General features: G+C 44.1%; 1 protein-coding gene across 1 annotated transcript in view; it reads left to right on the forward strand.

Moving 5' to 3' along the window:
* Window positions 1-291: 291 nt before the first annotated feature.
* LOC126282413 (myrosinase 1-like) overlaps window positions 292-13231 on the forward strand; it is a 53157-nt gene continuing 40217 nt past the window's right edge. Inside the window, exons 1-2 of the mRNA XM_049982070.1 lie at window positions 292-445; window positions 12770-12903. Coding sequence (XP_049838027.1) covers window positions 292-445; window positions 12770-12903 — 288 coding nt within the window. The remainder of the gene's footprint in view (window positions 446-12769; window positions 12904-13231) is intronic.

Raw genomic sequence — 13231 nt, forward strand, 5'->3', positions numbered from 1 at the left:
CAAAGTACTTGAATAATAGCGTAACAGAAGCAACACTTAACAGTAATGAGCGTTGCGAAGTTCCTTATCAGTAATGTCAATCTCTGATATCAACGTATAGTTCTATTGCTCGTCATGATGATGTTTATAATTTTTGCGATGAACTACATCGTCAAAAAATTTTACAGATAAGATCAGCAAGTACTTTAATGACGTCCTTTTCCCGGTCATTATATAATAAGAGGCTTTATATTCAGACAGTAGCGCTGCGACGGTCACGAGTCCAGACTGCCACTGACCACACAACAGACCATGGCGAGGGGTCTAACAATTTTGCTGTCCGCGTTGGCTGTACTGCATCTCACCAGAGCTGCGTCTAATAGCTCCCTCAACCAGTTCCCTGAAGGTTTCCTGCTTGGAGCTGCCACCGCCGCCTATCAGATAGAAGGGGCCTGGAACGAGGATGGTGAGTGCTCACAGCATGAAATTACGCAAGATTTCTACTTTTCGAATCAACTGTAACGTGAACCTATCTAACGAGACGTATCTCAATGTTTTACTGTCGCTTCATATATGTGTGTCAACAGCTTCCTACATAGTACTATAATATCATAGACCAATTTCCGTGTTTCCTTCTCTGTTTTTACGAAAGTTACTTTTGCTAAATAGTCTATACTGCAGATTTTCATACGTGATATAAAAAGACGGATAGTAATTTTGTTCTTGATATTAGTAGCATTGTATTATGAAATCCGAAACTTTACTATACTGTCATGTATTAATTTAATTATTATTAATTTAATCATTATTTGTAAAAGCTACATATTAGTAGCATTGTATTATGAAATCCGAAACTTTACTATACTGTCATGTATTAATTTAATTATTATTAATTTAATCATTATTTGTAAAAGCTACATTTATTCCAGATCCACTTCCTGTTAAAATAAAGTGCTGGTAGTCTATAGAAGATGTTTCTCTTCTTATTCGTATATTACGTTCAATTATTTGATTCTAGTCACTGCATTGTGCGAGACGTCAGATTGAGATACTGAAACCTAGGTGTTCTTATCTCTGTGTGGTCACCCTAATACCAGTTTCCTGTGATCACCCTAACACGCCTCTTCCCCAAGTCGAGTACTAATCTTCTGAAACAAAGGAAATGGTGATAGCCAATTTTCTGTGACTTTCTTTTGCTTCTCTACTCGAACGTTGTCTCTAACACGAAAGTAAAGGACACTTGAGCTTTCAGTGAGAGATAGTTTAAATATTGTGGACGCTTAGAGCTTAAAGAGATACGGGAGAGATAAAAACCTTTTATATGAAGTGTGACGTCACCATATCTGCATGCGGTGCGTCGTAGACTGAAAACATTAAAAATGAATAAAGCACGTTTATTCACACTATTTATAGGATAGAGAATAAAATATATGTGTTTTGATCACTGGTTCCCTGTCCCACACGGTCTCTGATTGAGTCACTAGTTAGCTGTTACGATATGCCACTGATTTCTAGCTGTTGCAGTCGGCCTCCGTAGCTATCAGCGTGGATGACTGCCATGCCAAGGAACCGGTTTCGATTCCCGTCCGGTAGTGCCAGGGATTTTTCCTTGGTGGGACGACTGGCATGGGGTCTCCCTCAGCCTCGTGATGCCAGGTGAGGAGCTGCTTGACCAAGCAGTAGCCGTTCGAGTTCATGGTCACGAGAGCGTTGAGCCGATCCAAAGTGACTCCTTATCGTATCTGATGATGACAGTTGCCGAGGACGACATGGTGGTCGGACGTAACCTAAGGGCGCCCCTGGGCCTGCTGACGGGTATAACGGTTACGCTATCTGTTACAATATTAGTGTGGTAGTGCTATATACTTCTATTCTCGCTGCTAGTCTTCTGAGCTCTTCGGCGGAGTTCGTTGTGCGGCATTTTAAGGCGGACGTCCATGAAATTGACCGAAAATGTCTGTTTTCAGTTCATTTTGTACTTGTTATTAGAACTCATAGACAATAAGTTCCCACAATTTCAGTAATGAAATCGCCTCCGAAGTGCCTGAATGAAATGTGTAATGCGAACTCCCAGCCACTCCCATTTCTTGAAGCAACATTTCAGTACTAGCTCGGTTAATTTCAAGCAAACTTTCAACTGAGAAACCTGAATGAATAGGATACATCCCGAAGAGAATAGGTCCCAGATTGAAGAAACGTGTTAGTGCTGTGACGGGCCAAATGTTGGAAGATGGAAAGAGCATTTGTGGACACAACAGATTCACAAAGAAGACTATGCAGAGTTTTCAGTTCTATTATGCAATGATATGGGACATAAATTATCCAGTGTAACTGACATGAAAAGTACAGTATGATCCACATATTTGCGCATGGTGTCAACAAATGAACACCCCATCCATCACCTGTGCCACATTAGCTGGTGTTCCTCTCGGGGTAGCCGATCGGTCTAGGGCGTCTTTTCCTAGTTCGCGCGGCTGCTCCCGTCGGAGGTTCGAGTGCTCCTTCGGGCATGGGTGTGTTTGTTGACCTTAGAGTAAATTAGTTTAAGTTAGATCACGTGGTGCGTAAGCCTAGGGACCGATGACCTCGTCAGTTTGGTCCCATAGTCCTTATCACAAATCTCCAAAATTCGCTGGTGCAGATGTATAGGTATAACAGTTGCCACATTCACAGGGGGAGGCTTCCAAATTGTATCCTGCGTGATGTCAAGCCCACTAGCACGATTCCGACCAATCACGAACTTCTAGAGAGAGTATGTTCATCCCAAACCCACAACGCAAAAGAGTCTCTTAATTAGCTCTTATGGAAACGATAAAACCACACTTTCATGCACTACAGTTGCTATAATTACAACTTATGATGTAGTTCTTGTATTTTATAATGGAAACGTAGGAGAATATAGTTTTAGAAAGAAAATTTCGCTCAAGGCATTTTAAGAAAAATGAGATTTACAGCGACTCTGGAAAGTCAGTTGAAAACCTGGTAAAGGAAAGAAGGCCGAAAAGGAGAAATCAGTAGAGCAGCCCAATGAGACAGAGGACTCTGAATACAAATCTAAGGCCTTGTGAATAGGTGATATCAGAAAAACAGTTAGGTTGAAATTTAAGTTGCATTTCCTCAATATTATGTTTTTTGAAGTTTATGTCCCTTTTTCTCAGAGACTGTGGAGGCTACAGATACACAATTTCGTACGTTTACTTCTCTAATGTAGTTCCAAGAGTAAGTTTAGAATGTGTACGTGTAAGCTGAGTTATGGGACTAAATGAGTAGAATTTTGCTTGAGATTGATATTGTACTTAAAATTATCCTATTCTATATATCCAAAAAGCCTTATGAGAGAAAATTAATGTATGAAAGAGATTAAACAGACAACACTTTGTACAAATCTCTCAAATAGTTCCTGAGAAAAAGTTACATATCTTACCTTTTGAAAATAAAATTTTTATATCGGTAAAAATGTTAAATATCTATAATCGAAGGAACTTAGCAGCAAATGTGTTAATATCATGTGAAGCATGATTCAAAATCTCTATGTTGAATGTTCAAAAGTGTTGATTAGGTGCATCCTTCAAACAGCGTGTATTTTTCATGAACAACCCTTCTTAAAAGAGGTGCATGGAGGGTTACATTCGCATGCAGAGATTCGAAGCGAAGTCGGAGCCCTCTGGTGGCATCCGCAGCGCCACACACGAGCCAACGGCGAGCTGTGAGGAATGGAGCGAGGTTCGCGATGCCGTTCTGCCGGCCTGTTAACAAGTATCTTCTGCGAAGGTGTGAGCTACAAGCGGCCCGTCTTGAGCTGTCCATAGTAACACCGCCCATACTGGAAAATATGTGTTTTGCTCTTACCCCCTGACATCTTTCACATAATTGGTAATGCTTATTTGATTTCCATCATGACTTACCACGACTTACATATCATTTCGGGGAACCGCACATTGGTCATCTGTCGACCCCGATGATACGTAACTGAATTACAGAGTTTCACTTGTTCCACCGCATTTCTCTCGAAGTTTTGCAATATCGAGTCTACAATCTTTGCTGTCAAATAATTAGTACTATATGCCAAATGAGGGGCTGAAGGTGAATATGGGCCTGCTCGACTGAATTTGGAAGGTTGAACCGAGAACTTATCCTTATAGTTTGGTAAAGGGACGTGCGGACTCCACTAATTCATTGCAGAGTAGTTATGGTTTATTACAATCCTGGAAATTGAAATAAGAACACCGTCAATTCATTGTCCCAGGAAGGGGAAACTTTATTGACACATTCCTGGGGTCAGATACATCACATGATCACACTGACAGAACCACAGGCACATAACACAGGCAACAGAGCATGCACAATGTCGGCAATAGTACAGTGTATATCCACCTTTCGCAGCAATGCAGGCTGCTATTCTCCAATGGAGACGATCGTAGAGATGCTGGATGTAGTCCTGTGGAACGGCTTGCCATGTCATTTCCACCTGGCGCCTCAGTTGGACCAGCGTTCATGCTGGACGTGCAGACCGCGTGAGACTACGCTTCATCCAGTCCCAAACATGCTCAATGGGGGACAGATCTGGACATCTTGCTGGCCAGGGTAGTTGACTTACACCTTCTAGAGCACGTTGGGTGGCACGGGATACATGCGGACGTGCATTGTCCTGTTGGAACAGCCAGTTCCCTTGCCGGTCTAGGAATGGTAGAACGATGGGTTCGATGACGGTTTGGATGTACCGCGTACTATTCAGTGTCTCCTCGACGATCTCCAGAGGTGTACGGCCAGTGTAGGAGATCGCTCCCCACACCATGATGCCGGGTGTTGGCCCTGTGTGCCTCGGTTGTATGCAGTCCTGATTGTGGCGCTCACCTGCATGGCGCCAAACACGCATACGACCATCATTGGCACCAAGGCAGAAGCGACTCTCATCGCTGAAGACGACACGTCTCCATTCGTCCCTCCATTCACGCCTGTCTTGATACCACTGGAGGCGGGCTGCACGATGTTGGGGCGTGAGCGGAAGACGGCCTAACGGTGTGCGGGACCGTAGCCCAGCTTCATGGAGACGGTTGCGAATGGTCCTCGCCAATACCCCAGGAGTAACAGTGTCCCTAATTTGCTGGGAAGTGGCGGTGCGGTCCCCTACGGCACTGCGTAGGATCCTACGGTCTTGGCGTGCATCCGTGCGTCGCTGCGGTCCGGTCCCAGGTCGACGGGCACCTGTACTTTCCGCCGACCACTGGCGACAACATTGATGTACTGTGGAGACCTCATGCCCCACGTGTTGAGCAATTCGGCGGTACGTCCACCCGGCCTCCCGCATGCCCACTATACGCCCTCGCTCAAAGTCCGTCAACTGCACATAAGGTTCACGTCGACGCTGTCGCGGCATGCTACCAGTGTTAAAGACTGCGATGGAGCTCCGTATGCCACGGCAAACTGGCTGACACTGACGGCGGCGGTGCACAAATGCTGCGCAGCTAGCGCCATTCGACGGCCAACACCGCGGTTGCTGGTGTGTCCGCTGTGCCGTTCGTGTGATCATTGCTTGTAGAGCCCTCTCGGAGTGTCCGGAGCAAGTATGGTGGGTCTAACACACCAGTGTCAATGTGTTCTTTTTTCCATTTCCAGGAGTATAGATAGGATCCCCTTTACGTTTGATTCTGTGAAAATATATTCACAATAATAATAAGGCAGTAATATGCAACTTACAGAATGTCAGGCATGAAACACAAACTAGTGCGGAAGTACTATGATTCTCCAGAATGAGATTTCACTCTGCACCGGAGTGTGCGCTGGTATGAAACTTCCTGGCAGGTTAAAACTGTGTGGCGGACCGAGACTCGGTCCTGAGTTCAAGTCTCGGTCCGGCACACACCTTTAATCTGCCAGGAAGTTTTACTATGATCTTGGTGGCGACTGGGATAATGCTGAGGGGCATCCGTGGCACTCGATAAACCACACTCGTCTCCCGCGTCGTTCTCAATGGGGAGCCGCTCCGTAGACGTTTCTGAGTACAGATTTGGCGGTCTAGGTTTCCTGAGCTGGGAGCTGGTTGACGTCGCCAGTGCTACGCATCCGTAAGACCTGAGCACGCTTCAGCAATCACGGTGCGGCTAGACGGTATAACGCTTGATGGGTAGAGTGGTAGTCCGGGCGAAAAAGCAACCTCTTTGGCAACTATCAGAGCCCAGCTGTTACAAGAGCAAGTGGGGCCATGTGTGGTGGGACCTTTAATTCCCTAAATGGTCGTAGGAATATGTTCTAAGTCGTTAAGAGAATAGTGGGCAAGTGGGAAAAAGCTTCACCTTACATTATTCAAATGGGTCAATGCCTAAACTTTGCAATACGTTGAGAAACGTTACCCTGTTCGTTGAAACATCTAACGCAGAAGATGCAACAAAAATTGGAAGCAGCTTAACGCCCAGATCAGGGACGGCTAAAAAATCAGCTTGTGTGTGTGTGGCACCCGTGCACACTTTCCCAACTCTCTGAGTGCAGACTTCCTCCTCTATCAAGCCACAGTATCTGAGTGGCAAGGAGGGGTAGGGCGAGGGAGCAGTGAAAGGAGCACCTGCGGTTTCATATTTCTCACCAACAAGTTTTTCGTATTATTTAATTATCTTTGGCACGCTGAAAATTTAACTAAATTTATATCTGGCACCAACTGTCGGCATATGGACAGTCTCTGTTTCGCAGATATTCCTCACTAAGATTACCATGAAATCGTTACCCACTTATTTTCGTAAGCAGATACTTAGGGAAATGGACGGTGTTCCTTGTGAGAAGTTCTCCCATCTACAATACGATTTTCTTCTTAAGTGCATCCGCATTCGCCATGAAATCAGATATACGTTGTTTCACATCCTGTAATTGGGGCAGTCTGTTGTCAACTCTATTTAAAATGCAAAGATTTACAACTCATTATGGATCTTCTAATTTTCGTGCTTTCTTTCCTTTTTCTTCAGAAGTTCATCAATAGAAGGCTTTAAATCAAAAACTCGTTACAGGCAAGTTCTGTAACTTAACCCACGTAGTATTCACTACTAAATAACGTCACCATCCGCTTCCTTCAGTTCCGTCAATATCTGCTGCAGCTGAGAATGTTATAATGCGTCAGACTTCTGAAAAATTTACTGTTTGCATCACAAAATTCCATTACGTGTTCCATGCTTGTATAATTATCCCAAAGTACATCTCAGTGCACAGAATCGCATACAAATCGTCTGTCGATCGTTATAAATTTTACTTCTTTCATCGTCTCCTAAATCTTTAAATTCTTTTTGCTTGGTGTAACGCCGTTTCAGAACAATTTTATGGTACTCTTCGATCACGCACTGTATAATAAATGCTAAGAGTTCTCATCATTGTCCTCCATGATTCCCCTTAATTTTTCAAGGATTCAGACGATAGATCCTTGCCGAGCGTTTGCGAAAAACAGCCGCTGCACCTGTGAAGTTTCTTTATACCACGAACAAACAGCAAAGGATAAACAGCGATTACCCACGATTTTGCCGAACTGAAGCAAATCGTGCCGACTAAAATATGCCACACAAAATGCTGGAAGAAAGCATCGCATTTCACTGCTAAATGAAATATCACATTACACCGAGGAGGGCCGAGTGAAGCCGACAAGTACCGAATAGTGCCGAGACAGGCCGAGCCTCAGACGGCAAGGGAGCATGGTACTACGCACGCGTGAAGCTTTACATGCCGTGTCCGACCCTGGCCTGGATGACTATGTCACCGAAACAGAGCTGCACAACACCCCGAACTGCAATGATGTCATGTAATGCCGGGATGTTATAGAGATTAAAAAGACGTACACATCTGGAAGATGAGTGGGTGCAGTAAGGTGCGATAGACGTAGAAAACATGAAGGAATCGTGGTATACCCTTACTTTTACATTCAACAGAAATACACCCCTAAAACATTAGGGATGGATTTTAATAGTTTCAGAGTGAAACGTTTTGTACCAAATCTGTACTGCGTTTTAAATTTCAGTTTAGACATACCTCATTAGCATGTAATAGAAAAGCCATTTGCGGCAAATATGGGAATGCTGCCTACTCTGGAGTCGACTTTCGTCTCCTTCCAGGTTTGTTAATTGCTCTGAAGATGACCTTGGGTGGAGTAGACATCGTGACGAATGATTCGAAGAAAAGAAGATACAAAAGTCAAAATGAAAAGAAGTAAGAAGAGTATTACGTATCTTTTATTACTTCAGAGTGAACATAAACAGTGACAGCCGAAAGTGCGCGTGTGTTCATTTTTAACCAATAAAAGAACCTGTCGTGCACCAAGGGAAATGTTCTCCTAAATTACTGTATTACGTATGTTGAAACCAAATATAGAAATAGAGCTATACAAGCCCCTACTTTCACTACTCTGGTCGCTTTGGCTCTCGAAAACCCAATATTCTGGAAGCCAATAGGACTAGAGAAACACAGCTACATGGTGCCATACTGACACCTGCTTTAGTAAGTTAAAATTGCTCTGAGCACTATGGGACTCAACTGCTGTGGTCATTAGTCCCCTAGAACTTAGAACTACATAAACCTAACTAACCTAAGGACATCACACACATCCATCCCCGAGGCACGATTCGAACCTGCGACCGTAGCAGTCGCACGGTTCCGGACTGCGCGCCTAGAACCGCGAGACCACCGCGGCCGGCATTTTGTAAGTGCAGTTGCCAAATCACTATTGCCACAAAATATATAGCTCTGTCCAGAAACTCAGAAATGGCCATGTTTGCCTCCATTGCAGAAGCTCCAACACCTAGGCAGACGCGCTTTAGTAAACAAGGAGCAACTGGCAATGCTACAAAGTTCAAAAGAAGAACAAAAGGGTAGTTTAAGACATGGAGAAAAATAAAAGGGTAGTAAACAGTGAGAGCATGGAGATCTCTTTTCAATTGTTCCAGTTTGGGGACTATGGAAATGTGAGTGTTCCCGAGGCAACCCTCGAACATCTAGAGTACTGATCAATAGTGGAACAGTCAAGGTCAACAACAAAAGATTATGGAAGGTGTTACTTAAATCTATTATTTCCGCCACTTGCATTAAGAAAGAAGAACCCATCAGGAGGATTTCCGGTAAAAGCAGTTAACTGTCTACAGCATAAATGCTGAAGCAGGATTCTCTCCAAACAACACCCAGAAGTGTCTCCAGGACTGACGCAGATGATTCTGCGGTGACCCTTTTCATTGCTAGCCAGCATCCAGCATTCCGTTGTGACAGTGTTATCATCGAGAGGAGTGGACTGGACTTCTGACCCAAAAATTCTGAGACAGGTAACTTCCCCTTTCTATACAGAGCCCCATCATGAGCGAATCAAGTGCAACATGCTGCGATGCTCTCAAACGTAATCAAATAAAATTTACCTACGGTTTTTTTAATTCTATGGATGACAATGTATCAACTTTTGGAAGAAGGTAATTTTTATAACTCTTCTCAAACGAGGAAAGGACCACACCTGCCCCCAAGGTTACAAAAGTATCGCTTTACCGACCTGTGTAGGATAGATCTTGCAGCGAATTCTTAACTGTCGTCTGATCTGGACTTGCGTGACCATTTAGCTGTCAAGCCGCTCTCAGTATGGGCTCAGCAGGTGTCGATTAACTGTCGACATTGTGACTGCTGGGGACGAGTATGCAGCCTGGTTTCCTACTTAGACTGCATTATACAGGGATTGTTTTGCAAAATATCTTCTAGTGCCATAGGCAGTCTAGGCAGTCAGGTATAACAACGGCATAGCAGTCTTTGTTGCAACCAAGAGGGGCAGATATTGCTTAGGGACCCAATGGTGTACAAATATTTCATTAATGCGGCTTCCATGGCTGCCCCACTCATATTACTTCGACCCTTTACGTCGAAATGCTTTTATAAGTACTGGGTTGGTGAAGTGCTGCCTCATCGTTCTCAGCACGAGAAAGATGTTCCTCAGAGGAGGTTTTAAGTGTTAAATTCTGTACCATAGCTGCTAGCAGGATTTCCACTGTATGGAACGCCTTGGAATGCTTCATACTTATGGATGATTTTGCATTTTTGTGCCTATCCTAAATCTGCAAACAGATACACGTCAAATAAAACTTAAGTTTCAGAGGTTGGAGAACTGAGCTAATGAGAAAAGTTTTAAATTTTCTTCAGATGAATGTGAGCCTGTTGACTTTCAACGTTCTCGTCACATTTTCTTTAATTTTCGTGACTTGTAAATGACATACACGTTTCTACATGTTAAAGAGTCTATGTGGTTTCTGACCCTTATACAATGCTGGAAAAAATAGTACACCTATTTAAAGATTCCCAGTTCACTCAAGATCTATTTTTCCAGCAGTGCGTATTGAGTAGATGAAATGATAACTTTTACAGATCAGTAGCACAATCGGCTCTGAGATCCAGATGTCGAACCACGCTAAAACACCCATATTAGTAAATGGTGCAGCCTCCATGGGCGGCAAGCAAGCTGTAAGCTCTGGCATCCAGTGGATCCTATAGATCATGAGTAGTACCCTGGGATACGTCATGTCACACCTCCTCGACCTATTCACGTTGTTCTCTAAGAGATGCTGATTGACGACTCACCCAAATCACTACTCGTCCCATTATATCCCACACTTGCTTGATCGTGCTGGCCAGGGAAGTTGCTACATGTCTCGCAGAGCAGTTTCATGGGGAGTGTGTGAGAGAGCGTTATTCTGTTGAAACCACACATCATGTTCCTGTAGTAGAAATGGAAAAAGAATGGGTCTACCAACATTCGGCACATACCGATTGCGGATCACCATTCCCCTCCAGAAACACCAAAGGTGAAGGAGAGTTGGAGCTCATTGTTACCCAGACCATAAGGCCTGCAGTGGGACCAGTGGGTCTTGGACGATTGCACTCTAAGGGACACCAGTTACCAGGTCCACGTCGTACGTGCAAGGACCGGTAAGTACTTGCGTGAAGGCAGAACCTACTTTCATCGCTGAAGACCATGGTGGGCCATTCCATCTTCCCAAGTGACCCAAGTGTCACCAGTCGAGACACGTATGTCTGTGCTGTGGTGTGAGTGGAGCATGGGGTAGAGGTGAGCGCGCCAGTAGTCCCACCGCTAACAACTGGTTAGCAACAGTTTTTGTTGACACATCTGGATTCACAAGCCGGACAATCAGCCACTGGTGCGCTTGCAACACGACCACCCTGGCTGGCGTCTGTACTGCGTCAGAACGTCGTCTAAGGGGGTGAGAATTCACGTGACACTTGACACATGCATCGTTGCAACAGGTCCCATTAGTGTAGCAATTCTAAGAAATTACCGTTCCGTGACTCGGAAGGCTGCAATCTGACGCCTTTCAAAGTAGCTCAGTTGTCGGCAGGAAGCATGAAAACGTCTACGTGGTATGGTTCTCTGCTTGGTTCACTCAGCTGCACCACACTCAACCTTGTGGCTGTGAACATTCCCTATGAAACTGTAGACACAGCTGGCACTCTGGTATCTACGGCACAATACGATCTATTAGCGGGAGACGTAGAAACTATTATCGGTATATGTCTTCGGAGTCTTTCGCGGCGGCATGATTCGATAAAATCTTCGCTGTTTTCAAGCCTCGTCAATTCCAATAATAACGTTGAAAGTCACCAGGCACACATTCATCTGAAGAAAATTTAAAAATGTCCTCAGCAGCTCATTCCTCCAACCGCTGAAACTTAAGTTTTATCCATTATTAGCATATTTTCAATCCCGCACGTGGCATATTCCGTCATCAGATCAAAATCGACGTAATGTTTCCAGGTGTAATAATTTTACCCCGAAAGCGTATTCGATTCAATATTGTCATGGATACAACACCTAAAGAACGCGAAGGCAAAGACCCTGAAACTACTGGACATCTGAAAATGCTTCAGCCTCAAACACGCACACACACAAACAGGCAGACACACACACACACACACACACACACACACACACACACACACACACACACACACATACAACGGTTCCCGTGGCTGCAGCTACAGCTTGGTCCACTGTCACTGTGCAGCATTCTCACTGCATTTACTGAACCCATAAACGACATGTACCTCGCCCAGATCTCCATCAGTGATACTACGCATACAACTATTGTACAGCACCGCTGGAAAAACCAACCCGAGATGAAGCCGAGCAGCTCCGAATTCAAACTTGAGGCCAAAGAGTAAAATGAGCATTACCGTTTCAAAGAGCAAGAACCGTGAGTGAAAGGAAAAGTTTCGTTTTCAAACAGGACGCAGCGCGTACCATCTAGATTGCCACTGTTGTGTAGATACTCCATACTCAATATAGATACAAAGATACAGGGCAGTAAAAAGTTGACAAAACGCAATTACTCTGAAACGAGACACCAGAGACACCTCGTACCTTATAACAATATGCCCAGCAAACACCACCGACCCGACAACGGAGTTTTATAGTCGGAGTTGAGGTTATCCCTGTATATTGGCTAATATGACAGAAATACGCGCGCACTGTACGCTGTTTAAGAAACGCATTATTTCTAATTTCTTTCGGACGAAAATCCCAAAATCAACCAAGAGACGTAATTTCCTGCGAGATACATCTTGCGTAATGAAGACGGGAGAAGAATCAAACTAACCCAGAGACTATTGACAGCCCTTCTCCCGTCTCACCATCTTTCAAACTGAAGCAGAAAAAGTGAAAATTGATTATGATGAACTTTTAGACAGCATACAATATTTCCCTGTGTTTCGATTATTTCAGTTTTTCTGACATCTACATACACCGCTTGTCTCTCAAGTCGTCTTCAACGCTATGTTACAGGTAAAGGCGAAAACATCTGGGATCATATGCTGCACGAACATCCGGAATACTCGAACAATGGTGATAACGGTGACGTAGCCTGCGACTCGTACCACAAGTATGCGGAAGACGTCGAGGCTCTCAAAGGCATCGGGGTAAGTCCAACATATCGTTGCCTCAAATAATTTGAAATGTTTCCAGTATGTATCTCAGAAGCGTCATCCAGTGATGGAAGCCGACTCGCACACTTCAGTCTTTTATACACAATGAATAGCACCAATTAAGAATGTATTCAGAGAGATCAAATACGACACACGCTTACTGCTATATTTTTTAAAAATATATGATATAAAAATAGAAACGATGTAACATTTTGTCTCATGCTTTACGAAAGTGTAATTTAAATGCCCGAATGCCACCTCTTTTCATCAATTTAGTCCTTTGTTGCCTGGTTAACAGATATTTACGTATTCCGTGGATCAT

Source organism: Schistocerca gregaria, chromosome 7 (genome assembly GCF_023897955.1).
Source record: "Schistocerca gregaria isolate iqSchGreg1 chromosome 7, iqSchGreg1.2, whole genome shotgun sequence".
Taxonomy (NCBI): domain Eukaryota; kingdom Metazoa; phylum Arthropoda; class Insecta; order Orthoptera; family Acrididae; genus Schistocerca; species Schistocerca gregaria.